This window comes from Onychomys torridus, chromosome 8 (genome assembly GCF_903995425.1).
Source record: "Onychomys torridus chromosome 8, mOncTor1.1, whole genome shotgun sequence".
In the NCBI taxonomy this organism is placed as follows: Eukaryota; Metazoa; Chordata; class Mammalia; order Rodentia; family Cricetidae; genus Onychomys; species Onychomys torridus.
This window is the reverse complement of record NC_050450.1, coordinates 66327106-66353718: the sequence shown is the minus strand read 5'-3', so window position 1 is coordinate 66353718 and position 26613 is coordinate 66327106. Positions and strand designations below refer to the sequence as shown.

The 26613-nt window shown below is 51.5% G+C and overlaps 2 protein-coding genes across 8 annotated transcripts; both read right to left on the bottom strand.

Moving 5' to 3' along the window:
• Window positions 1-206: 206 nt before the first annotated feature.
• Window positions 207-19971, bottom strand: Flot2 (flotillin 2). Of its 7 annotated transcripts, XM_036194999.1 has the most exons (12): window positions 19662-19843; window positions 11073-11154; window positions 6972-7062; window positions 5458-5548; window positions 4402-4525; window positions 3389-3507; window positions 3156-3269; window positions 2905-3024; window positions 2605-2819; window positions 2006-2189; window positions 1544-1693; window positions 207-1442 (listed from the first exon to the last, which is right to left on the bottom strand). In XM_036194999.1, the coding sequence occupies exons 4-12, from the start codon at window positions 5530-5532 to the stop codon at window positions 1404-1406; spliced, it is 1140 nt and encodes a 379-aa protein (XP_036050892.1). In that variant the 5' UTR covers window positions 5533-5548; window positions 6972-7062; window positions 11073-11154; window positions 19662-19843; the 3' UTR covers window positions 207-1403. The 7 variants fall into 7 exon arrangements, with proteins under 7 accessions (XP_036050892.1, XP_036050891.1, XP_036050890.1 ...); XM_036194998.1 differs by lacking the exon at window positions 5458-5548 and having other exon boundaries at window positions 19662-19858; XM_036194997.1 differs by lacking the exon at window positions 6972-7062 and having other exon boundaries at window positions 19662-19858.
• On the bottom strand, window positions 19912-25711 carry Dhrs13 (dehydrogenase/reductase 13). Its single transcript, XM_036195002.1, has 5 exons — window positions 25485-25711; window positions 25280-25398; window positions 23886-24009; window positions 23402-23713; window positions 19912-20915 (listed from the first exon to the last, which is right to left on the bottom strand). The coding sequence occupies exons 1-5, from the start codon at window positions 25609-25611 to the stop codon at window positions 20467-20469; spliced, it is 1131 nt and encodes a 376-aa protein (XP_036050895.1). The 5' UTR covers window positions 25612-25711; the 3' UTR covers window positions 19912-20466.
• Window positions 25712-26613: the final 902 nt, after the last annotated feature.

Below are 26613 nucleotides of genomic sequence, written 5' to 3'. Positions count from 1 at the left end.
GGACTAGGTCTGGCAGCAAGCCTGTTACCTGCCCCACCCTCTCCCAGTCTTGCTTCAGTGCCAAGGTCAGTCTCTACTGAGGGCACGGCCAGTATACTGATGCCTCCCAGTGGCTAGGGTAGGAAAGAGCAATCCTGATGTTTTGTGGGGGACCCAGATGGTTCTTGGTTCCTACTCTCTCTCCTCATAGAATACACAATGAAAGGTGTGGGCATAAGAGATCTTTATTTTTACCAGAGGGGACAGGCAGTGGGGCAGTGCAACATCCAAACCCAGACCAGACATGCAGCATTCACATGCAGAACAGCTACACAGGCTGGGGCAGGGCCAGGAGCGGGGACTGGGACCATGGGACACCCTTGCACCCTTACTAGGATACTTGGGCATTAGGCTCTTCTGCCACCAATGGTGCAAAGATACAGAAGATTTAGCTGCTTCCCATGGCTAGAAGCCCATCGTTCTGGCCAAGAAGAAAATGGCATAGAGTGAGGTTTGGCCAGGCTACAGCACTTGATTCTCTTAGGGTTGGCACAGCCTTGCCTCCTGGGAGAGCCCCATGCCCAGGACATCACAGCACTAGCAGGAAGATCTATAGACTTTCTTGTCCTCAACAGAACTAGACATTAGTAGAACCAGACTAAGACCCACCCCACCAATCAAGGACAAGCCAGTATGGGGATGTCCCTGAGCACGAGCAGGGCCTCCTAAGGCAGTAGTAAACTGAGGAAGCTGCTATAGACAGGAGGCCTTGCCTTTGTGCCTCTGGGATGCAGGGGAGAGGGGCAGGTATAACAGCAGGCCTGGGTCTGGGGGTGTGTGAAGGGCATTCATTACTCTAGCTAGGCCCAATAGGCCATGGCCACTCAAGCCTCACAGGGCAGGAGTGTGTGGGTTGTGGGCTTCCTGTAACAGAGTTTAGGAAGTTCAGACTAGGAGAAAGGAGAGTGAGTGTCCTACCCAGAACCCTTGTACCCATGCTGGGTTCTGCCAGGGCTAGGGAAGACAGACAGATACATGTAGAATTGAAGGCACCAGGATTCTGAGGAGCAGTGGGGCCACTCCTTACAGACAGACAGTGATTATAATAAACAACTTCAACTTCAGCTTAAACTATCTGATGTGTGTGGAGGTGAGAAGAAAGGGGGAGAGAGACAGATAGCCAGAGGAAGAGGCACATATGGCAGAAGAGAAAACACACTAGATGGATGTGGCAGTTGATGTGAGGATGTGGGAGAGAGAGGAAGAAAAGGCTAACAGGAGAGAAGGGAGGATAGCCAGAGATGGCCTGAACACGCAGCACTTCTGGTCCCTACAAAATAAGGCACCAGAGTAGTAACGTCCTCGTTGTCCCTGTGATGTTAAGAGGTGCTGGAAAGGTAGGCAGCTGCTGAAGGCTGGGAGTCTCATACCTGTGCACCAGTGGCATTCTTGATTAGGGGTATCTGCAAGGATGAAAGACGGTATGAGGGCTGCTGCCCTGAAACCATCTGCCTGTGCAGTCCAGTGGGCTGTCTAGGCATTCCCACCACAGAAAGGCACACACCTTTGAGAGGTCCACACCGGTGAGGGCGTGCACAGAGGCAGGCAGTTCTGCTAGCAGCCGGTTCACTTCTGATGTCACCTTGCTGTTGTCCCCACTGAGAACTACAATCTCATCGACTTTGGTCAGCGGGGCGGAGATTTTGGCAGCAATCTAGGAGGTGGGGTGTTTGGCGTTTAGACAGTGCTGACTCTGTTCATCTGTCCTATCCAGCACTTCCCTCTCTTCTCCATGTCACCCACACCCAAAGCAACCCAACAGCAGGGGACAGCTTCAGAGGTCCATGAGCCAGAGTCTGGGCCTGCGGGAGGGTTCCTGCCTGCCCGCTGAGGGCTTTCATCACACCCTCCAGCGGAGTGTGGATGTTACGGACTGGGCCCAGAGAAATCCTGACACTTGCCCAAGCAAGTGTCAAGCAAGGAGCCCGGAACTTTGAGTGCAAGCTTGGGTGGGAGGGAACCTCACCTGGGGAAGGGCCTCCAGCACCAAGGCCATCTTGGCTGCATCCCCGTACTTCTGGTAGGCCTCGGCCTTGAGCTTCATCCGCTCAGCCTCCGCCTTGCCCATTGCCTCAATGACCGCCGCCTCTGCCTCTCCGATCTTGCGAATCTTCTCAGCTTCTGCTTGCGCCAACAGGACTTGCTTCACCCTGAGGGAGCCCAGGCCACACACATCAGTTAGTTGAGAGACGCTGGGACTCTCTCGAACCTTCCCTGGGGCCCAGCACACCCTCTAGCTCTCTGCTCTGGTGGCTGCTAGGGACGGGAGACATTTGAAGAGGAAGCCCTTTCCTGCCAGCTCTTGTGGAACACAAGCCGCCAGTTCCCAGCTGCAAGTGGGAGGGTCCCAGGAGGAGGCCCTCTGTGCTAAGCACTATCCCAGACACCCCGGACTCTTAACTTCCTGAGTCTTCCAGACAGCAAGCCTGGGAGCTTATCTGCTTCACAGAAAGGGACAGACTTGGGCAAGGGGGTAGCTTAGCTTCCAAGCTGTGGCTGGGAGTATGGAGAACATCGATGGCGGGGGCAGCCTGATTAGCCCGCCTGCTGGGCCCAAGCTCTCACTTTTCGCCCTCAGCAATCTGCTGGATGCGGTGGGCCTCTGCCTCTGCAGGGCGGCGCACGGTGGCGATGAGCTCCTTGTCGGTGCGGAGGATCTCCTGGGTCTCCACAGCGATCTGCTTCTTGCGCTGCACTACCTCAATCTCAATCTCTTCCTGCCGGATCTTCTGCTGCTCTCGGGCCCCCTGCAGCTCATAGGCCAGCTGGGCCTCTGCTGTCTGTAGCAGGAGGATTGGCATATGAGAGTGTGGACAGCATACCCTGGGGCCTGAGCCCTATGCCTGGGGACCTCGGGCTTCTCACCTTCATGTTGACCTCTTCGCTGAAGGCTGACTTTTGCAACTCGAAGGCTCTCTTGGAGTCAGCAATCTTGGTGTCTGCCATGAACTTCACATCTAGCATCTCCTTCTTGCCCTCAGCTTCCTGGGAGTAGCAAAGCGGGGGGGGGGGGGGGGGGGGGGGGGGGGGGGGGGGGGGGTGAGATTAGCTGAGGAACCACAGGACCATCAACCCTGAGCTCCCAGTCCTGAGGCATGAAGGGAAAGCCTGCATACCCGGATGCCCGCGTCCCGTTCTGCCTCTGCCACACCGATGTCGGCGTCTCTCTGCACCACTGCAGTCTGTGTTTTGCCCAGGGAGCTCAGATAGTCTACTTTGTCATAAACGTCCTACAGAAGGAAGGAGGCACAGCTGTCCCTGGGAACAGTCCTAAGTACAAAGGGTGTCCCTCCTACCTGGCACCCATCTCCCAGATGGACACGGGTACAGCCTTCCTACTACACCTTACCTTGATGGTGAAGCTGAGGATTTCGATGCCCATACGGCCAACATCAGGGGCTGCCACTTCCCGGACCAGCTTGGCAAACTGGTCTCGGTCCTGATAAATCTGTTCCACAGTCAGAGTCCCTGAGGGACAGAAGGGCGTAAACCAATCTTCAGGGACTAGCCAGCTGAGAGAGGGAGGAAGCATCTGAGGGCAAGCCTGGGTACATGCAAGAGTCAAGCAGTATGAGCTGGATCTTCCTCAAGTTCCTTCTCAAGGGTTTAACTCTGGGTGTCCTTGTGTAGAGACCAGGGTGAACGAGCAAACGTGTCCCAAGCGGTACCAGACATCTGAGCACCTGCCACCTGCCACTTCAACGACCTTCCTCAAGTCCCCATTTAAAAAAAATTTTTTTTTTCTTTTGGTGTTTCAAGACAGGGTTTCTCTGTTTAACTGTGCTGGCTGTCCTGGAATTCTCTCAGTAGACCAGGCTGGTCTCGAACTCAGAGATCCGCCTGCCTCTGTCTCCTGAGAGATGGAACTAAAGGTGTGTGCTTCTACCACCTGGTAATGGTGGCTTTTTAATTTTAATTTTAATTTTTTTGAGACAGAGTCTCTCTCCAGAGTCCCTGGCTGGCCTTGCACTATGTACAGCTTTGACCTCACACAGAGATCCAGCTGCCTCTGCCTTTAAAGTGCTGGGATTGAAGGCGTGCACCACCACCCACTCCAGCATGTGATGGCTTTTTAAAGAACCTTGGGTTCTGAAGATTGAACTCAGGTCCTCTTGCTTGTAGACAAGCACTTTACCAATGGAGCTAGTTCCCCAAGCCTATTTTTGTTTTCCTTCTAGTGCTGGGGATCAAACACAGGACCTTTTGCATGCTAAGCTTTATCACTAACCACACCTTCAGTCCATTTTGAGTTTGGAAATTAAAAACTTAGAAAATGTTTTAGCTCAAACCTCAGTGGGACAGGCTCCCGGCCCAGCCATGCACATGTTCTGGCCCTGGCTCAGAGGCTGGGCAGGGCCTCACCAAGGATGGAGCGTAGATGCCCTTCCAGGGTCTGTAGGACGACGTTCTTAATGTCCTGCACATGCTTGCCCAGGAACTGTTCACAGGCCACGGCCAGGAGTTCCTTCTCGGTCATGATTTTCACCTGCCAAGGACACAGACAGCTGAGTCAGCTGGAAGGCAGATGGAGGTCCAGGCTCTGAGCTGCAGAGGCTGGCTGACCGCTGTGCTTCCATCCCTCTTTGTTAGACTGCTTGGCCCTGGGGCTGCAAAGGGGGTTTCTGAGACCCCAGGAATTCTTACACTGAGATTCAGTCTTCACTGGTGGTCCCAGGTCCTGATGGGGCCTCTCTCCCACACCCATTTCCCCACCCCTCCAGCTCACTGTACTCACACCAGCCAGCTCATCCTCTGCACCTCCCCATAGACAGAAGACCCTCAGGCTTAGAGGCAGGAGTGTGAGAAGGAGAATGAGCAATAAGGACACATACAGACAAACGGAGTTGGAAAGACCCTAGACAGGGCAGGAGCCATTCCTCAGGGTGTAATGACAGTGTCTTTGCCTCTCCAGGTGTTCTGTCAACTCCCTTATCACAGAAAACAACAGGGAGCGAACCTCACTGCCCTGTGAAGTTGAGGGTGGGCTGGGGCGGGACAAGACTCCCAGGCCCCAGCCGAGGTAGATAAGCAAGCAGCTCCTAGAATGCCCAGAGGCCAGAACTCCTCAGCCTCACAGAGTCTCTTCCTCTGAGCTCTCCAGGGAACAAGGGAGGCCTGAACCCTGGGGTCCGTTGGGTCCTATGCCTGTAAAAACGAGGGTGGGTTAGTGAGACGGGAGTCCTCAACACTGGTTTTGTCTTGAGAGGGCCACTGGGAGAGAAAGAGAGTCTGTTAGTTTTGCTGGGAGGCCAGTCGGGCCAAGTGGGCATGTTCCAAAGATGATGATCCTGGTGGAGAGGTGACAGGAGTTCTGGAGAGAGACATCCCCTGGCTGGTGTCCTCTCCTCCTCCCCCAAAACCCAGAATGGGGACCAGGCGCCTCAATGGACATGCGGGGGGGCTGCTGAGTTACTATACCTGGGCGACACCAGTCACAGTTAAAGCTACCCCCTCGGCCGTCTCTACGTCCTCACAGCGGGGCTGCAACGTCATAATCTCTAGGGAAATCCTGCCAAGAAATGCAAAACAGGGACATGGGTCTGGGGGCCCAGGGCTTGGGGTATGAAGAGTCCAGTATCTCACTGCTCCAGCTGGGACAGGCCAAAGGTCCCGGTAAAGAGGAGTCTTCAGAGGTATGTAGCTGGCTGTGGGGGGAGGGAGGGGAGGGAGCAGGTGGCTCCAGGGGAGGCAGGTAAGTGGGTGACATATGTGTATATGTGTGTTATGTTGTTATGTCCATCATCCTGCCTTGAATTGTGAAGAAAATCAAGCAAGAAAGAAGAGGCTGTGGTGCTCTGGGGCTGATGGGCACAGGGGAAGCCTAGGCTACAGTGGTCTATGTGTGTATGTGTGTTCTAGAACAGAAGGCAGATGTTGGGACTCCAGACTGTCATGAAGGCTGTGCGGGGCTGTCACCTGAATGTTCCCCAGGGGTCCCTACGTACTCCCTGGGTCTACTCAGTACCTCAGTATGTCTTAGGAGGCTATCTCGAAAGCTCAGCCTACTGGGCAGGCATGCTGAGGGTATGCCCACAGCTAGGCCAATCTATAAATAACCCTACACTTGCCCCTTGCCAGGGAAGCTGTCTGGCCCTTCTCCCTGGCCACAGGTCATGACTTGAAGGACACCCTTTGGTATTGGGCCTCTGCAGGTTCCAAGGAAAACGCCGCCTGGAGTTAACTAGCATATCACCTTTAGAAAGAGCTGCTGTGCCTAACAATGCGACTCCTCATGTCTTCATTCACCTAAGCTAAAAAGGTCCCTGGGCATTGTCAGAGGTCTCAAGTTGGGTGCTGGGATAGAAGGAATTTCGGTTGCTGAGGGAAGCCTGGACACTACTTGTACACACTGGGGTACAGACCTCTGTACTGGAGCCTGCCTTTCTGTTGGGTGTAGAGGCTAATGGACAAGGGTGACCTTCCTCACAAGAGCTGGTGGGACGGGTAAGGAACAAAGTTGGGATGCTGGATTTTTGCCCAACAAGGCTGCAGTTGAGGAAAGGACAAGGTGCTGTTTAAACCTCTCCAGCCTGGGGAGCTCCTGGCAACAGCTGGTCGGGACTTCTGATGGGCACTGCCTCATTCCCAGTTCCTGAAACTAAGACAGCGCACATCAGAGCTGACACACGAAGCAAGGAAGACGGGAATCTGCACGTGCTCTTGGGACTGCTCAGCAGTCTAGCCAAGCCATGGTTGCATGACAGCCACTGGGGACCCGACAGAACTTGCTGATCCCGAGTGTTCTCTACTTGTAGCCTTAAGGGGCAAAGGCAAGGAACCTGGGGATCTACCTGAATCTACCCTGGCACCGAGAGCAGCAAGGGGGGGGAGGCACACTCTCAGGAGGAGAGTCCATCCAGCTTCTGCCGGCCAGGCCCCGCAGGGCAGGAAGAGAAGGTTAGGCATAGAGGAGGAAGCAGGTGGGTTATTACCTGTGCGACCCCCGTTACGAACAGTGGGACCCCCTCCGACGTCTCAATATTCTCACAGCGACACAGGATGGTCATAACCTCCAGAGACAGTCTGAGGAGCAGCCGGGGGTAGGGCGAGGCGGGGACAGGAAGGGTAGGAAGGGACACAGTAAACACACATCGTGGTTACCAGATCAGTACGCATGCCTGACACACAGGGCATGGTGTGGTGTTCTCAATACGTCTGCCCAACCCCGCCAGCTCAGTCTAAGGCTGCAAGGAACACAGGAACCCCCTTGCTGGCCTGAGGCTTTCTAGCCTCTCATCTTGTCCCCACCCCCTCCCCAAGGCAGAGCTGCTGGGCTGGGGAGGAGGTCTTCTAGTATCCAGAGCCCAGGGGCCTATGCAGAGAGCACCCAGGTTGTAACAATGTCACTTTCCAAGACACTCCTGCCGTGATCTGGGGAACTTAGCCTTATCTCCACCCTGCTAATAGAGGAAAACCAGTTTCCAGAAGTCTGGATGAGGTGGCCACTCTGGGAATTAACAAGCCACAGCAAATACTTAATCCTGTTTGGGGAATGGACCCTCAAGGTTGGGGTTAATATCACTAAAAGGCAATTTAGATCCAGGAAATCTCAAAGAAAATTTGGAATGTCTGACTGGGAAGGGGATCAAAGAAGGCTGTGAAAGAAAGAATACTTTTGCAAGAATATTCACAGAGATTGATGAGCGACGATGGGGATGATATTATTTGGAATCCCAAAGTTGGGGATGGGCAAAGAAAAGTACTAGCAAAAGAAAACAAGCGGGCGGTGGTGGTGCACACCTTTAATGCCAGCACTCTGGAAGCAGAGCAGGGGGATCTCTGGGTTGGAGGCCAGCTTGGTCTACAGACTGAGTTCCAGGACAGCCAGGGGTACACAAAAAAAACCCCGTCTCAACCGACCAACCAACCAACCAAACAAACAAACAAACAAACAAAAACAAAAAAGAAAGAAAGAAAAAAGAAAAAGAGGAAACAAAGTGCCTGTAGGCTGGGAAATTCACTCCAGCTGTGTGCACATGTGCAGGGCAGTGGTACAGGCAGAAGCAGGCTATAGATAGTGTGAATGGGTTCCTTAAACTCAAGGAAGGGCAAGCAGAGGCTGAGAGTAAAGGGGCAGAGGCCGGTGGACAGGGTGGGAAGGCTGGGGAGGGCCAGGCAGCACAGAACTCCCACCCAGCTCTGGGAGCTCTGGCCATGCAGATGTGAAAAGGTCGCCTTCACTTGATCCCTTCATACTGGCCCCCCCAGGCCCAAGAACATGCTGGACAAATACTAGACTGCTGCTTCACTACACTGTGACCTGCCTCAGACAGGAACCCAGCAGTCTTCTTCTGGGAAAGGAGGGAGGGGAGGAAGAAGAGGGGAAGGAGGGAGGGTGAGGAAGGGAGGGAGGGAGGGAGGCTGCAGCTCAGATGCCAGAAGTAGAGGAATTCCTCAGGTAAGGGAAAGAGCTCTCAGGTAAGGGCCTTGGGAATACAGAGGATGCTGCAGTGAAGAAAAGCCAGAGGATTCACTGGCCTCGAAGAAGGGTGGCCAGCATCACAGCTGGGTGACCGACTCCAGCTGTGCAAGGTTCTCCAAAAGGGAGGCTGAGTTAGATGCCTGATTCTTCTTTCTTTTTAAAGACTTTTACATTTTATTTTTATGTGTAGAAGTGTCTGCCTGCATGTATGACTGTGTACCACGTGTGTGCCTGGTTCCCAAGGAGGTCAGAAGAGGGCGTCAGACCCCTTTGACTGGAGTTACAGACAGTTGTGAGCGGCTATGCGGGTGGTTAGGATTGAACCTGGGTCCTCTGCAAGAGCAATACGTGTGTTTTATGTTCTTTACCACCCAACCAACGCTCCAGCCCTGCCCCCTTCTTTTTAAGAGTCTGCAGCCTAGCCTGCTAGTCAAGAACTCTTTGTAGCCCAATTCTATGTTGAACTTTAGGTCTAGCCTCTTGAGTTGGCCACCACACTAGTTAGAAGCCTATCCTCTGACCCAGAAGGCTCCTGCCAGGCTAGGGAAATAAAGGTAGCCAGCTATGGAGGTGTCCCACATGTGGGCTAGGGGCTGGAGAACAGGTTAACTCCAGAAAGGGGGAAAAGAGGGAGGAAGCTGCAGGTGAAGCCTGCTCACCCACAGGGAGCATGGTGAACCTGAGGTCAGCTCTCACCTCCTACCTGCTGTCTGCCAGGGAAACTTAGCCTTTCTGTCTTGGAGCTCTGCTCCCTGGGGTAAGGAGGAGACCTGAGATAGAGAGAACAGGAAGGCACGGCCATTGCCTCAGCAAAAGCTAGCCATACAGGACCAGTCTCTGGCCAGGTCTAGCTGTCTGGGCCTGGTGTGTGGGTGTCTTTGGAGGGTGTTCCCATGTCTTCTGGCAGGCTAGCTGATCCAGCCAGGTGTGCCTAGGACTCTCTGAAGTGGAAACTGTGACTGATTATGACATTGATGGTCTTGGGAGAGAGGAGTCCCTCAGGATCCCCTTAGGTAGGGAAAATAGAGTAAAGGGGAAGACAGGAGAGTGGAGGGGTTACTAGGAATCAGTGACGTTAGAAAGTCATGCTTCCCATCCCTCAGCCTTAGGATGCCGCAGACACCCTAGAGCTTCAAGCACCAGCAACACCACGCAGACCCGGGGCTCTGCTGACCGGTGGGAGCTGGGGAGGGGGATTTCTGCTGGGATTTCCATTGCTACCTCCTTGGGATACCTGCGTTGTAGGCATCGATGCGGCAGGGGAGGCTGGATCTGGCCCTGTGCTGAGCTCTGGAGGCACCAGCAGGGAGAGCTGGATGGTGGACACTACGGGAGCTGAAACTTCTCTGCCTTTATTATGTTTATTATGCTTCAGGCTGGAGATTCTCCATACTGACTTAGGATTCCAGACTGTCTTGCCAGAGCCCAGCAGACATTTCTTATATCCCTAGACCACTGCTGTTACAGATCTGACTGTACACCCATTCTGAATCTTGCAGGAACTGTGCATAGGAGAGGACGTATGTAGGTGCTACCTGATGTTTCCTCCCTCTGTATACCCCTTTCAGATAGTGTATAATTAAAACTTGTTTGAGACAGGATTTCAAGCAGTCCAGGTTGGTCTCAAACTCATATGTAGCTCAGGCTGGCCTTGAACTCCTGATTCTCCAGCTTTCACTTCCCAAGTGCTTAGGATTACAAATCTGTGCCAGCATGTCAGGCATAATTAAGATCTTTTTGAGACAGGGTCTTTCTGTGTACGCCAACCTGGATTGGAACTCTGTAGCTTAGGTTGGTGCCACATTTACGGCAGTCCTTCACCTCAGTCCTCCTGCAGGCTGGGGTGGCAGATGTGAGCCTGGCAAGCCTTTCTGAGTAACTGAGCTAGCATACAGACACTAAGATTCTGCCTGGGTATGACCTGCAGTCTGGGACAGAAGCAGGACCACTTCCAGTTGGAAAGACCACCCAGTAAATGGGGAGGAAGAGCTGTACTGTCAACTTGACACAAACCTAGACGTACCTGGAAAGAGGAGACCTTAACAGAAGATGTCTCCGTAGACCAGCCTGTAGGCAAGTCTGTTGGGTATTTTCTTGATTTTTAATTGATGTGGGAGGGCCCAGCCCATTATGGGTGTTGCCACCCTGGGAAGGTGGTCTAGGATGGTTAAGCAAGCCATGGGGAGCAAGTCAGTAAGCATTCTTCCTCCATGGCCTCTGCATCACTTCCTGCCTCCAGGTTCCTGCCTCCAGGTTCCTGCTGTGAGTTCCTGCTGGGACTTCCTCAGTGATGGAATGTGACCTGAGAGTGGTAAGCTGAGATCATTTCCCTCTCCCCCAAGTGGCTTTTGGTCATGGTTTTTTATTACAATTAAAAAACAAAAAACAAAAACAAAAACCTAAGACAGGCCCACGGGACAGATCTTCCTGGTGTGTGCCTCCTATATCCCTGAGCAGCCCATTTCTGTTTCTCCTCACAGGCGCCTCCTCCCCCAAGATGGAAGGTGGGATGGGAGATGCTCTGTCTGGCTGTGTGGTGAAGGAGTGGGCCCACTGGACATCCCTTTCTTGCCCACCAGGATGACAGACTCCAGAGCCCCTAGGCCCTTACCTCTGAGTGTCCGAGATACACCACCAGGCCCAGGCCCAGCCGCCAAACACATACTGTTTATAGTCGGAACCACAACAGCCCCCTGGGGAGCAAAGCAAACCACTGTTGGTCAGTCAGTTCTTGGGTCTACCTGCCCTCCATCCCCACGACTCTGGCCTGTTGTACATATTGATTATTTTTGTTCGGCTGTTTTTTATTTTTATTTTTCCCCTTTGAGACAGGGTTTCTCTGTGAAGCCCTGAATGTCTTGGAACTCCACGCTATAGATCAGGCTGGCCTCGAAGTAAATACTGTTTTCAAATGACATTTATTTGTGTGTGTGCATGACTGTGTGCCACAGCCTGTGTGTGAGGGTCAGAGGACAGCTTGTAGAAGCTGGTTCTCTCCTTCCACATGTGGGTTCTGGGGATTGAACTCAGGTCATCAGGCTTGGCCTACTGAACTCCTATGAACTGGCCTTGAACTTTCAGTGACGCTCTTGCCTTAGCCTCCTCAAGGACTGGTTACAGATAGGAACCACCAAATCTGGCTTTGCTTTTCATTTTGAAACTGGGGCTTACTATGTAGCCCAGGCTATCCCGAATCCTCCTGCTTCTGCCTTCCCAATACTGACATTATGAGTGTGAATACCACTACACCCAGTTTAACTCTGGCCTTTAACTGCTCTGAGACTTGACAACAGCTACTGTTGGTGGCCAGGTGCTGAGATTACACATAAATGCAATACAAGTTCTCCCTCTTCAGGGTAGAACTTGGTTTATTTGTTTTTGTTTTTGTTTTTGTTTTTTTTAAATAATTTATCTATTTTTGTTTCATGTGCCCTCATGTTTTGCCTGCATGTATATCTGTGAGAAGGTATCTGATCACCTGAAACTGGAGTTACAGGCAGTTAAGAGCTGCCATGTGGGTGCTGGGAATTGAACCTGAGTACTCTGGAGGAGCAGCCAGTGCTCTTAACCACTGAGCCACCTTTTTAGCCCCTAGAACTTAGTTTTTAACACAGGCAATTTGCAACCAGGATGGTGGTGCATACTTTAAGCATTGGGAGGCAGAGGCAGGCAGATCTCTGCGAGTTCCAGGCCAGCCTGGTCTACAGAGAAAGTTCCAGGACAGCCAGGGCCACATAGAGAAGCCCTGTCTCTGGGGAAACAAAACAAAACAAACCCAACCCACTAAATAAATAAAAACTGGAAAAGACAGGCAATCTGTGTAAAAAGGATAACCAATGGAGTATTTTGGAGTGTAAGTGCTTCAAGAGGACAGACCAAATGAATGGACAGGAAAAGCTTCTATTTTTCATTTATTCATTCAGCTAACAAATAGAGAATCCGTTTCCGTGCTAGGAAAATAGAGATGAACATAAAATCTTTTTGGTTTTCCAAGACAAGGTTTCTTTATATAGCAGTCTTGGCTGTCCTGGAACCTGCTATGTAGACCAGGCTGGCCTCCCAAGTGCTTGGATTAAAGGCATGCACCACCACTACCAGGCTAAAATCTTATAGGAGGAGGCTGGAGAAATGGCTCAGTGGTTAAGAGCAGGGGCTGCTCTTCCAGAGGACCCAGATTTGATTCCCAGCACCCACATGGTGACTCACAATAACTCTAGTCCCAGGAGATCCAATGCTCTCTCTGGCACCAGGCACACACATGGTGCACATGTGTACATGTTGGCAAAACATCCTTACACATAAAATACAAATTAAAAAAACCACACAGGAGGTAAGGCATGGAAGAAGTATATCCTGGGAGGATCATATCCTGAGGCTCACTCATCATTGTGAGCCAGATGGAGCCGGATGGAGGGGCAGCCCTCTGGGGTGAGGGTGGGGGAGAGGAAGTTTTAGGAGTCCAGGCAACAGCCTTGCTGTGCTTGACAGACGTATCTCAGGGAGGGGGCTGGTGTTCTGCTCCCAAAGCCCAGAGCACTCAGAATCACCTTGCTCCCCTTTCGGGCACAGGCAGGGAAGTGAGGCCTCAACACTAAGGCCAGCTTATAGTAGTGAGATAAGGGAAAGACTTTAGAAGGAAGTGGCTCCTGAAAGCTGGCCATGGCCATGCTTAGCATGTTCTCTGCTCAGAAATGAAAAAAATCAATTGCTGAAATTCTCATGGTGAACTCCTGTTACTCGTCAAATTCAGGCAGTTAGTAAAAGCTGCACGGGGGAGTTAATGTACTGTGCAAAGAGACACACAGGAAACACAAATCAAAGGAAACAGAATTTTGGAGTTTTTTTTTTTTTTTTTTTTAAAAAAAGGTTTGGGTTTTCATGAAAGCTTAAGGATGTCTGCATCCCAAGGGTAAGGGTCTAGTAGATTTTTGTAATTGGTTCTGCTGTCTCTGAGGACCTGTCTCATAACCACCACCAGCAGCAGCAGCAGCAGCAGCAGCAGCAGCAGCAGCAACTACAAAACAGACACAAAGACTACTTTTCTGAAGGAGGAAGAGACTGAGGTTAAGAAAACAGACTGGAGAGCTCTTGCAGTAACCCAGGCAAAGAACATGGCTGATACAAGTGTAATTTCTGATGTAGGATTTTTTGTTGTTTTTAAAGACAGAGTCCCATTATGTAGGCCAGGCTGGCCTGGAAGTCACTATACAGACCAGGCTGGTCTGAAACTCCCGGAGACTGCCCATGATTGAATATGGAGTTTCTGAATGCCAGTCAAGCACTCTACTACAGCCCCAGTTTCTAGAGCATTCTTACTTAAGAAAATTTGCTGCATGGGTGGAAATATATCTATGGTGCACCAAACGGTAGCAACTAGTCACGTGTGGCTGTTGTTGAACACTTTCAACATGACTTATATGAATCTTACTGTTTCTTTTCAATGCTGGGATGGGGGGAATAGGGCCTTGCACAAGAGTGCTGTGGAATAATCCTCTCTACACTGTGAAAATGTGTTGCTCTCATTGTTAATAAAAGGCTGATTCGTTGATAGCTAAGCAGAGTTTTCAGGGCAGAGAGAATGCTGGACGCAGAGAGAAGCTACATGAACGAACCACGTTGAAAGAAGGTACTGCCACACGGCAGAGGGTAGATAAGAAATATGGGTTAATTTAAATGTAAGCGTTAGCTAATAACAAGCCTGAGGTATCGGGTGAGCTTTTATAATTAAAGCTAAGTCTCTGTGTCAGTTATTTGGAAACTGGTGGGTGGAAAAGGAAAGTCCACCTGTACAAGAGCTATATCTCTAGTACCTTGCATATTTTTGTGTGTGCATGTGGGTGTGCTTATTTGTGTGTACACCACTTCACCCAGTTTATACAGTGCTGGGGTTCAAACCTAGGTTTTAAGCATGCTAGGCAAGCACTCTGAGCTACAGCCCCAGGATTTGTCTGTTTTGGTTTTAGGCAGGGTTCTTACTAGGCAGGCCTCAATTCTGTCTGCTTCTGCCTCTTGAGCGCTGAGATTAAAGGTATGCACCAACATACCTAGCTTTTTTTTTTTTTTTTCAAATATTTATTTATTTAAAGATTTTATTTATTATGTATACAGAAGAGGGCGCCAGATCTCATTACAGATGGTTGTGAGCCGCCATGTGGGTGCTGGGAATTGAACTCAGGACCTCTGGAAGAGCAGCCAGTGCTCTTAACCTCTGAGCCATCTCTCCAGCCCCTACTTACTTATTTTTTGTTTTTTCAAGACAGGGTTTCTCTGTGTAGCCCTGGCTGTCCTGGAACTTGCTCTGTAGACCAGGCTGGCTTTGAATTTACAGAGATCTGCCAGTATCTGCCTCCTGAGTACTGGGATTAAGGGCATACACCACCACTGCCTGGCTTCCAAGATTTATTTTTATTTATTTATATTGTGCATATGAGGGCAGGCATCCTTAGAGACTAGAGTAGGATGTCATAGCCTCTAGAACTGGATTAGCAGGCAATGGTGAGCTGCCTGATGTGGGTGCTGGGATCTAAACTCTAGTTCTCTCTGAAGCACTGGATCATCTCTCCATCACCCTCAAACTACTACTGCCTTTTTGTTGTTGTTTTGTAGACAGGATTTTACTCTTTAGCTCAGTCTGGCCTTGATCTCGTGGCCAGGGTAAGTCTGTTTTTCTGGAGTGGAAATACCTGTCCACAGGGCTGTCCCTGCTCCGGGTGTGTTGTAAGAGAGGCCTCAGAGGACAGGCAGTTACTCTGAAACCTGAACCATCTTGGGATCAAATAAAATTGGAAGCGAGTCAGAAATCACAACTCGCGCATCTTCTGGCCCGGCCAGGGCTGGGACATGGCTGCCTTTGACCAGCTTTAGGAGACTTCTCAATACACTGTGGAAAGGTAGTAGCTGTGGGGGACTAAATGGGACAGGGTAGTGGATGCCTACCCTTTACCTTTCATTTACTCGTTGGCCTTAGGAGCGTCTGTCACAGATGGTGCTTGGCTGTAGCCAAGGGCAACATGCCAGGTTCCCAGAGGCAGCAACAGGAAGCTGGGACCTGGCAAGTTGCCCCTCTCCCAGCAGCCTCTTAGCCCAAGCACCAGTGTGTGTGTGTGTGTGTGTGTGTGTGTGTGTGTGTGTGTGTGTGTACACTTGTCCATGCAGGCACATATGAAGGCCAGAGGTTGGCATTGGAGTGTCTTACTCAAACACTTCACCATCTTTATCTATCTATCTATCCATCCATCCACCCACCCACCCTCACTGAACCCAAAGCTCACTGTTTTAGCTAGATTGGCTGGCCGTGGAGTTACACATCCTCCCGTCTCCACTCCTCAGCCCTAGAGTTATAAGCAAGGCTGCAGCACCGTTTTTTACATGGGTTCTGGGGCGGGTGGGTAAGACATTTCCCACTGGGCCTTCTATGCAGCCTGTTGTTTGGTTTTGCACCAGGGTTTACTATGTAGTTCCAACTGGCCTGGAACCAGCAGTGATACAAGTTCTCCTGTCTCCTCGGTGTTGGCATTTATAGGTATGAACCAGTATGCCTGGTAACCAAACCCTTTAAATGATCCAGCTGTATCTAAGGACTCATTCTAAAAATGTCTATACATGCATCAAATCAAATACCTAAGAAAAAGAATAGAAGCTAATGAACAGCTAGAAAAACCAAATAGGCAATATATGAAAATAGCTTCTTTCCCCTCTTTTCAAGACAGGGTTTCTCCGTGTGGTTTTGGTGCCTGTCCTGGATTTCGCTCTGTAGACCAAGCTGGCCTCAAACTCACAGAGATCTGCCTGACTCTGCCTCCTGAGTGCTGGGATTAAAGGCATGTGCCACCACTGCCTGGCTGGGTGCACACTTTTAATCCCAGCACTCGGGAGGCAGAGCCAGGCGGATCTCTGTGAGTTGGAGGCCAGCCTGTCTATATAGTGTGATCATGTCTCAAACCAACCAACCCTAGAACTTCCCTTTTTTCTCCTCTGTTCCTCTAGTCTTAGTTGCCTATGTGCCGAGATTACGCGTGGGTGTTCACTGCTGTAATTATTGGTGCTAAGATTTAACTCTTATGTGTGCTAGACAAGTATTCTGCCAGTCACACCCCCAGCCTCTGCTGAATTTTTTAAAAAGATGTTTGTGTCTTTTTATTAATTAAAAAATGATTCATTTTTGCTTTATGTGCATTGGTGTTTCACCTGCGTGGATGTCTATGTGAGGGTGCCAGATCCCCTGGTGCTGAAGTTACAAACAGGTGTGAGCTGCCATGTGGGTGCTGGGAATTGGACTTGGATTCTCTGTAAGAGCAGCTAGTGTGCTCTTAACTGTTGAGTGATCTCTTCAGCTCTCCTTTAAATGTTTTTAAGGTGGGAATATATATATATATATATTGAGACAAGGCCTCCCAGGCTATCCTCCAACTCCATATGCAGATGAAAATAACATTAAACTTCTGATTCTCTTGCCTCCCCACCCCCACCCCAAGTACTGGGATTAGAGACATGCTTTGGCCTTGTGCACAATTAAGCTACACCTCCAGCCTTAAAATAAATAAAATCTGAAACTAGAAGAAGACTGTTTTGTGTTACGGAATGATGGAGGGAGGCTGGACAGTAACAAGGAATGTAAAAGAAGACCACCGGAATTAACAGCTTCTCCTGAAACATAGCCAAGTGCCTCTGGATTTAGCCACAAGTCCAAGGGACACAGACCAGAGGGGGCAGTCACTCTGCTCTGTTCTGGAAATCCGTTCAAAAAAGGGCACTGAGCTCGCCCCCCATCACCTCTAGTCCCAAGGTACTATTATGCTAAGCCACCCCTTCCTGGTCCTCCAACCCTATGCCCATCCTTGATTCTCAGAATGGTTTCCTCTCTCCGCACCCAGCACAGTTTCCAATCCAGCACTGCACTGGCTCTGGCCTGAAAGCAGGCTACCAAGAAAGCAGAAAACAGGCACATGGCAACCATCTCAGGACCTCCTCTCACCTCTGGTTGCCAGACTTTCCAAAGGGCAAAACCCAAGCTTTGGTCTCCTCAGCCCAGAGTCTGGACTTCCTGAAAAATCACAATAAAAAGTGCAGTGCCAGCTCTGGTTTTGTTTGTCTTTGAGTTTTTTGTTTTTGTTTTTGTTTCCTTTTTCTCTCGATACAGGGTTTCTCTGTGTAACCCTGTCTGTCCTGGAACTCACTTTGTTGACTAGGCTGGCCTCAAACTCACAAAGACCCACCTACCTGCCTCTGCCTCCCGAGTTCTGAGACTAAAGGCATGCGCCACACAACCTGTCTTTGAGATTTTATTTTAATTTTGTGTGTGCAGGTTTTTGCCTGCTTGTATGTCTGTGCACCACATGTGTTCAGTGCCCAAGGAGGCCAGAAGAAGGCATCTGGCCCCGATTTGGAGTTAGAGAGCTGCTAGTTGCCGTGTGTGTGTGCTGAAAACTGAACCCTGATCCTCTGCAGCCGCAGCAAGTGCTCTTAACTGGGCCACTTCTCCAGCCTCAGATTTTGGTTTCTTCGGATTTATTCGTTGAAAGCAATTTTTATTTTTATTTTTTGATAGGGTCTCTATTCCACAGCCCTGGCTATGCCCTCAAACTCGGAGATCTGCCTGACTCTGCCTCCCAAGTGCTTGTATTAAGGCATATATATGCCACCACACCCAGTGAAAGAAAACATTTTCAACATTGTGTGTGTGTATGTACATGTGTGTGTAGATCTCTTACAGAGGTTGGTTCCTTCTCCTTTACCTGCTGCACCACTTACTGAGCCCCAGATGCTGGTGTCTGAAGCCTTCTAGGCCCGAGGAGTGTGGTATAGTGACTGACCAGCATGAGTTGAGTTCTCAGGGTTTGGTTCCCAGCACCATAAGCACACTCACACAAAATCAAGCTGGGTGTGGTGGTGATCCCATCAGTGCGGAGTCAGAGGCAGGAAGATCTCTGCAAGCTCCAAGTCAACCTTATTTACACAGTTCCAGCCAGGGGCACCAAGAAAGTCTTTCTCCCAAAACAAATAAACACAGGCTGGAGATATGGCTCAAAGGTTAAGAGCACACATAATGCTTGTCCAGAGGATCCAACTTCAATGCCTAGTACTTATGTCAGGTGGCTCATAATCATCTCTAACTCCAGCTCCAGGGGAATTCACTCCCTGGGGCCTCTGTAGGCACCTGCACTCACCTACACATATCTCCAGACAGACACACTAACACACTTAAAAATAATAAAATTAATCTTAAAAAAAAAAAAAACAACCAAACAACAACAACAACAAACAACAAACTAGCCCCCCCACCCCCCAAATCTGGAAACCCAAGCCCACTCAAATTATTATACGGCTCCAAAAGCCATCTTTAGGTATGGGTGGTGGTGGTGGGGGGCAGCCTGGGCTTCGGGATGCCAAAGTTGGCCTCTGTGTGTTCCCTTCTAACCCCGACTTCTAGTCTTTAATGAGATGGGGTATCGTATTTCTCCCACTGGAGCAGGGTCCGGGTTGGGGACTGTGAGGATGTCTCAGTAAAGAGATTGATTTCTGCGATCCCCATTTGAGGGCCCAATGGATTCATTACACCTCTCCAAGAATGGCAGCTCTAAGCCCTGGCTCAGGGCTTCTACCTCCCCTTTTGGCAGCCAGACTCAGTAATTCTGCACACAAGCTGAAAATCAGTGCTGATGGTGGGAAGAGATTACAGCGAGCTAGCAAGCAACAGGACCCCAGGTAGCTTTAGCTGCCGCCTCAGACATCCTAATACACCACCTAAATAAACATCAGCCTTAAGGCTCCCAATGCGGTAGTCCCCCAGCCCCACCCAGCCAATGCTAGAGCTTGCTGCATTTTGTAATCTAGATAGAGCTCTACAGGCCAGAGCCGGGTTACCCAACTGTAGAGGCCGCACCCGCGTTTCCAGGGCGGTGGATGCCAGTAAGTCCTGGCAAGCCCCAGCCTGCTCGGAATTAACGGGTCTGCCTTACCCGGAAAAGAGGAACCCGTGCCTCAGGCCCTCCCCGTGAGGCACCTGCCTTCCAGAGCTCCGCGACCGTGCCCTGGGACCCACACACACTAGGAGCCCCAAACCCACGGCCGAGCGGAGGAAGGGCTGAGCGCCCGAGGCCACGCCGTGGGGAGGGATAGCCCTCTGGGGGCTGGCTCCGGGGCGGCCCCGGGGTCCCGCACCCTCGGCGGCCGGCCTCCCCCGCCCTCACCGTCGCCTCACCTGAGACCACCAGTGCCTCGTTGGGCCCTACCGTGTGGCAATTGCCCATGGCGCCGCAGGTAGGCAAGCAGGGCCTTGGTCTGCAGCGACCTGGAGGGCTGTGGCGGGTCCGCAGCGCCGGCCGCGCCCAGCCTATCCCGCCTCCCCCCGCGTCGCCTGCCTACGCCCCTCCGCGGCTGCGGCCCCGCCGGAAGTGTGGCGGCGGAGGGCGGGGCCGGCGAGTGGAGAGAGGCGGGAGCCTGGCGTCGGGAGTCAACTCGCTTTATTCCAGGGGGCTTGGCCCCGCTAGCACCTTTGGGGCTCATCAGTAGTAACTCCTTGAGCTGCGTCACCTCGGGCACACCTGCCTTACAGCAGACCCCGGGGCTCAAATACCAGTCTCTGCCCTGAGTCCTTTCCTAGTCCCGCCTCGGAAAAGGGGGGGTAAATGAACTACCTAGCTAGAAAGTTGCAAAGGGCTCCTGGGTTCAGTAATGTTCAACATCAGCAGTGCATCAGCAGCAAAGTCCACAGCCCTTCCCTGGGGCGGATCGTTATTCAGGGAAGAGCCCAGAGATCCGAAAATCAAATTCCAAAGCAATACAGTGTCTTGACATCATGCCTGGATCTGGGATTACTGTCTGTCTTAGGAAGTACTACTTATTTCCTTTTGCTAGGAAAAGGGCTGTTTAGGACATAAGAGGTCCCAAAACTTAACCACCAAGGTAAATGTGGCGACCTCTCAGTGGCCAGGCACACAGCTGAGGTTTTTGAGGGGTCGGTCCTACCGCACTACAGAAGCATTCTAGCCTACGGGTTAGCAAAGTTAGTGTGCAGGCTCAGCCTTCGCCTGAATTCTTCGCTGTGTCAATTTAGACAACTGTGGTGAGCCCTGACAGCTACGAAAAGGTCCCGAAACTGTGGTTTCCTCAGAGCTGGGAGCACTCAGAGAAGATGGGGTCCCTAGATCCTGAGGTCCGGGCTCTTCATCAGGGCTATCATCATCCTCTCCAGGCCCAAGCCCTGCCAGCTTCTTGGTAGCTTTCCATAGCCTGTGAGCAGCCTGGTCATCTCTAGCAGCTGGGGAGACCTCCTCCACATGGCAGTTGGCAAAATATCTCCCACTGAGGGGCTCAATGCCCTCCTGCAGAGCACAGTACAGGGGTGTCTGGGCACCTCCTTGAGGTGCCCGGAGTACCAGCCAAGCCAGTGGGCGCAAAATCGGACACAGCCATCCAGGGAGGTGACGCAGGAAGAGCTCCGAGTTCACAGGTCCTGTGGACAGGAAGGAAGAAGAGCCGTGGAAGAACACAGTGGCCCAGGAACAGGCAGGGGGAAACAGGCAGGGGGAAACAGGCAGAAGCAGACGGCACACTCTGGTTCCAGGGAAAGGAGGCTGGTATCTACCAGGTATTCAGGCACCCCACAAGGTGACAACCCATTTCCTACCAGAAGCCTTTCCACCATGGTAATAGCCAGTACATTCACATCCCCCAGGCTGTGTCCTCTGCTGCCCAATCTCCATCACACACACACACACACACACACACACACCCTGGAGAGAGGGTTTCTCTGTGTAGCCCTGGCTGTTCTCCAACTCACAGCGAACTGCCTGCCTCTGCCTCCCGAGTTCCCGAGTGCTGGGATTAAAGGCGTGCGCCACCATGCCTGGCTTTAACCATTAGTTTTTAAGCACCTTGGGTATATCAGCCACTGTTTTGAATGCTAGGGATCTGTAATTGTAATAAGGGCTTAATAAAGGTTCCTAGTAGTATTGTCACTGTAATTACAAAGAAGACTCGGGCAATGGTTTTCTCAGTGCAGTTTGGAGATCTAGGCAGGACAGATGTTGTTCGCCTGTTGTAACCTATTGTCTAAAGATGAGGATGATTCAGTTTTTTTTTTTTTTTTTAAGATTTATTTATTACGTATACAGTGTTTTGTCTGCACAGATCCCTGAACACCAGAAGAGGGCACCAGACCTCATTACAGGTGGTTGTGAGCCACCATGTGGTTGCTGGGAATTGAACTCAGGACCTTTGGAAGAACAGCCAGTGCTCTTAACCTCTGAGCTCTCTCTCCAGCCCGATTCACTGTCTTTTAAAGACCGATTATTTTACTCAGAATAAAATAGTTAAGTGGATCCCACTCTCTCTGTTCTCCTCACAGCCATCCTACAGCACACCAGGAACTTCTGCCTTTGTGTCTGGTAGCTAGCGGCTTTCTGAGCTTCAAAGATGCCTTTATCTCACTCAGATCTGTGTTCAATTCTTCCCTTTACAAAGGTCTTCCTTGACTGTCACTGACAAAAGAAAACATCCTGAGAACTCTACACACACACACACACACACACACACACACACACACACACACCTCTTATGCCTCCTTCCTCATCATTTTATTCTCACCTGTCACTGGGTAGGAGGGTAAAGTCTTTGGTTTTGGTTTTAGTTCCCACTAAACGTTCATTCCACCACACCTGGCAGATCTTTGTTTTCCTTTGCATAATTTTTAGGTCCTGGAGACTGAACCGAGACCAAGGTTGGCTCACTGCTTTTGTCCCAGCACCATAATGCCTATTGTATACTGGCTACCACAAAGAAAGGGCTCCTGTCTAAATGGTAATATGTCATCATCACCATCATAAATTTTTTTTTCTGATGGTGTTGTTGGTGATCAAACCCAGGGTCTCAGCTTGACATGGTGTCGTACACTTGAAATCTAAGCATGAGGCAAGACAAATAGGGTGAATTTGAAGCTTAACTGAGCTACATAGAACTTCAGGCCAACCTGGGCTCCAGAGTAAAACAGCGTCTCAAAACAAAACCACAACAAAAAACAACAACACAAAAACCAATGAACCAGGGGCTAAAGGGATGCTCAGTGGTTAAGAGCACTGGCTGCTCTTATAGAGGATCCAGGTTCATTTCAGCACCCACATGGATGCCCACAGCCATCCTTAACTCCAGTTCTAAGGGGATCTGGCCTATATGGGTACCACACACACACACACATGCCTGAAAAACACTAATATACACATATTAAAAAACAAACGAACAACAACAACAAAAACTTGCTGGGCGGTGGTGGTGCACACCTTTAATCCCAGCACTTGGGAAGCAGAGGCAGGTGGATCTCTGTGAGGTCGAGGCCAGCCTGGTCTACACAGTGAGATCCAGGACAGGCTCCAAAGCTCCACAAAGAAACCCTGTCTCGAAAAAAACAAAAACAAAAACAAAAACAAAACAAACAAACAAAACAAAGCCAGGCATGGTAGGTGAGCACTCTACCACTGAGCTAAATCCCCAACCAAAGCCAGGCATGGTGACCCACACCTTTGATCCCATTACTTTGGAGGCAGAAGCAGGTGAATTGAGTGTTTAAGGACAGCCAAGGCTACATAGTGAGACCCTGACTCAAAACAAAACAAAACCAACAAATACCCCAAACCCAAGCAAGCAAGCAAATAGCACAAACTCAGGGTCTTAGCTATACCAAAGCAAGTGTTCTGCCCCTGAAATGCAGCCCCAGCCCTCAGAATTACTATCAAGGTCTTGTTCTTATTCCCCATCTGGTCAGCATCCAAGCTTGTAGGTAGGAAGGGAAGAAAACAGGTGAGGAGAGAGCCTGGTTCCAAGATCAGAAAGGAACAGGTTTCTCCCTGACCATGTTTCCATCCTGTGACTCAATAGACTGGGGATTAGCACAGTTTGGTACAAAGATGATAGAGAGGCAATTAAGAGCAGCCAGTCAGGCCTCACCTGGGTGGGCCGCATAGCAGGTAACACCAGTGCCCTCAAGCTGGGTGGCAAGCTCCCTGGCAAACAGCACATTGGCTAGTTTGCTGTCAGCATATGCCCGAAGTTCCTGCTGCCAGCCCACCACTGGGCAATCCAGACGTGTGAAGTCAAGACGACCACGCCGGTGGGCAGCTGAGGACACTACCACCACACGGCTGGGGGCACATGACTTCAGGCGGGGTAGCAACAAGTGTGTCAGCAGAAAAGGGCCAACATGGTTCACTCGCAACAGCAGGTTAAAGGCCTCCCGAATCCGGCCACAGGAACTGATCCCTAGGGGGGCAGAAGCTAGGCATGAGTTGCTGTTCCAGGTGCCCCATGGGTCTCACAGAACCCCCATCTGTGAGATGTGTCTGCTGGCCCCTGGTCAGGTCAAGCTGGAGAGACTACCTCTCCAGGGCACTACCCCCTCCCCCCCCTCCCCCAAGGGCCTGCTGCTTCTCACCTGCATTGTGGATAAGGATGTCCAGCCTTGGCTCAGAGCTCAGGAAGGCAGTGGCAAAGGCCTGTACTGAGGCCAGACTGGCCAAGTCCAAGGCCATGAAGATGATCTCATTGTTTCCACTCTCCTGTGGAGCAGCAAGGGCTAGGATTGTTACCAGGTACCTCCCTTCTTCTCCCTCTTCCAGGCATCCGAGAGCCTACCCACTATGACTAAAACCTGCCCCAGTGCATCAGAGTGTAATGGGTGTGTGGATTCAAATCTCAACGTTGCCTCTAACTACAGTGAGACTTCAGATGAGATACTTAATCTTTTTGGGTCTCAGTTTTCCCACTGTGAAATGATGATAGTAATACTTTCTACCAGAAAAAAAAAAAAAAAAAGAGTTGTGAAGATTAAGTCAGATAAAATGCATGTTATGTCTGGTGTGGTGGCATACACTGGTTATCCTAGTTACTCAGGAGTCTGAGGCAAAATGATCATGAGTTCAAGACCTGCCTGAGCTAGAGTTGATACATGTAAACTATTCAGTCAGCACCGTGCAGATATCACCCCTTTTTCTGTTGTCATTTCTCTTAAATCTACTACATACAACCTTCCGCCTGTTGTAGCCCAGACTGCCTGGGAACTCATGAGCACCCTTCCTCAGCTGCTTCTGCTGGAATTACAGGTGTGCACCATGACCAGCCGTAACGAGTTTTCTTAAGGTCTTAAGCACTTTTTTTTTTTTTGAGACAGGGTCTTACGATGTGGTCCTATCTGGTCTTGAACTCACAGAAATCCACCTGTCTCTGCCTCTCAAGCGTTAGGATTAAAGGTGTGTGGTGAGACCGGCCCTCTTACTCTGCAGTCTGGGTACCACACAGCTAGCTGTACGTAATTCATTCCAAAAAGCCATCGGGATGGTCCAGAGCCTACTGAAGAGTCTTCTCGGAGCTCAGCTGTCTTAAACTCCTCGATCTGTCAGGGCCTCCAGAAGCTGGCTGTGGCTCAGAGCCCTTTTAGGACATTCCCGCCTCATCCCCTGCTCCCTAAATCGGACTCTCTTGTCTCAGGGCATTTGCACCTGCTGTTCTTTCTGCGGCTCTTCCTTAGCCTAACCATTTCCTTCCTTGTCTTTCCTGTGCCCAGGATGGCCTTGAGCTCCTGGGCCTGGGCTGGGACCACACCTGGCTTCATGAACTCTTTTTCTGATCCTTAACCATCTCAAGACTAGCGACTCCTTCCTTCAGTATGTCTCCTCCGGGATTGGGTTCTGATGGTCCTCCCCTGTGTGTCCCTGCATCCTCTTCAGTGTTTAAGAGACAGTGCGCTCTCTCCTCTCAGATCTTGAGTCGCTCGGCTCCGCCCTCCGTGTCCCAGGCTCACCGCGCCCCGCGTCCCCGCCGTGGCCTCACCTGACGGAGGTCGAAAGCCGCCGCCTCCCCTCGCTCCCGGCTGCGGCAGGCCAGCACCACGCGCGCTCCCCGGCGCGCCAGCTCCAGCGCTGTCATCTTCCCGATGCCGCTGTTAGCGCCTGCGGGCGGCGGGCGGGAGGCAGCTGAGCCGGTCGGGCCGCGGCCACCCGCCCGGCCTCCCCGCCGCCCGCCCGCGCGAACTCACCCGTGACCACGGCCGTGCGGCCCCGCAGGCTGCCGATGCCGCCGCACGGTGGGGCCTTCACCAGGTTGTAGTAGACAAGCACGTAGGCGCCCAGCAGCAGCCCGGCGCCCAGCAGCAGCGTCTCCATGCCCGCCGTGCTCCCGACTCCCGCCCGGGCCTCGCCACTCCCGCTTCGGCCTCGCGAGGGCGGCGGCAGGCGGGAGGTTGAGCAGGGGTGTGCGCGCGCGCGCGTGGGCCGTGCGAGCGCCCCCTAGGCGTGCGTCTGCGTGCCCTGGCGGCGTGCCTGGGCGAACATCTTGGGGCCCTGGGAGCGCCCCCTAGGCTCGTGAACTCCCGGGAGCGTGTGCCAGGTAGGTACAGGAAACATGTGCGTGAGGGACTGGTGGGTGTGTGCATGCCCGTGGCCTTAAGATCACCGCTCAGGGTTTTCTGGGCGCGCGCCGGTGTGAGAGCACTGCGTAGGTGTCTGTGCCCATGGCGGGAGTCCCTCCAGGCTGTGCCTGCATCTGTAGTCTCCACCAACGCCTGTGATTGAATGAACATCTCTGTTTACTCTAGGTGTGAGTATGTGGCTCAGTGGCTCAGTCTGGAGTCCTATGTACATGAATGGGCCCGTGCATTTGGAGTCGGTCATGGATGCTTTCCCTTCAATGAACCAATTCTTTAATTTCCCATCCTTTCGTTATCCCAGCCTTCAGCTACCAGGACTCTCCTGGTACAGGCCAGTGAGGCTTCTCACCATGGCAGACAGGGTTGTCCGGATTCAACTATGTGATTTCCTGACTCCATGACTTCACCCCCTTTCTCTCCCGGTTTTTGAGGTAGTTTCTTTAGGTAGCCCAGGCTGGTCTTAAACTTGAGATGCTCCTGCCTCAACCTCCAAAATAGAATTACAGGGATGCTCCCCCGTCTGACCCCAGCCTTCCAGAAGGAAGAGGCGATGTCAGGAGGTAATTTGTCTATGCAAGTTATCACAGGTGGCAGAAGTGCGCAGCACCCCATTACTCAGGAGAAGTGACTGGGGGTAAGATGGGCTGGGACAGCTAGGGAGGCGTGAGTGCAGGCCCTCCGGGTAGGAAGGACCTTGCCTAGGACAGTGACTTAACGCTTGATGTCTGACAGTTGTGAC

Coding starts and splice junctions, on each gene's coding strand:
- Dhrs13 (XM_036195002.1), bottom strand. CDS start 25,611: ATGGAGACGCTGCTGCTGGGCGCCGGGCTGCTGCTGGGCGCCTACGTG. Junction 25,399..25,484: donor CCGCACGGCCGTGGTCACGG/GTGAGTTCGCGC, acceptor CGCCGCCCGCAG/GCGCTAACAGCGGCATCGGG. Junction 20,916..23,401: donor CTGCTATGCGGCCCACCCAG/GTGAGGCCTGAC, acceptor TCCTGTCCACAG/GACCTGTGAACTCGGAGCTC.
- Flot2 (XM_036194996.1), bottom strand. CDS start 19,966: ATGAGCCCCAAAGGTGCTAGCGGGGCCAAGCCCCCTGGAATAAAGCGA. Junction 2,820..2,904: donor GCGAAGAGGTCAACATGAAG/GTGAGAAGCCCG, acceptor CTCCTGCTACAG/ACAGCAGAGGCCCAGCTGGC. Junction 1,443..1,543: donor CCGGTGTGGACCTCTCAAAG/GTGTGTGCCTTT, acceptor TCATCCTTGCAG/ATACCCCTAATCAAGAATGC.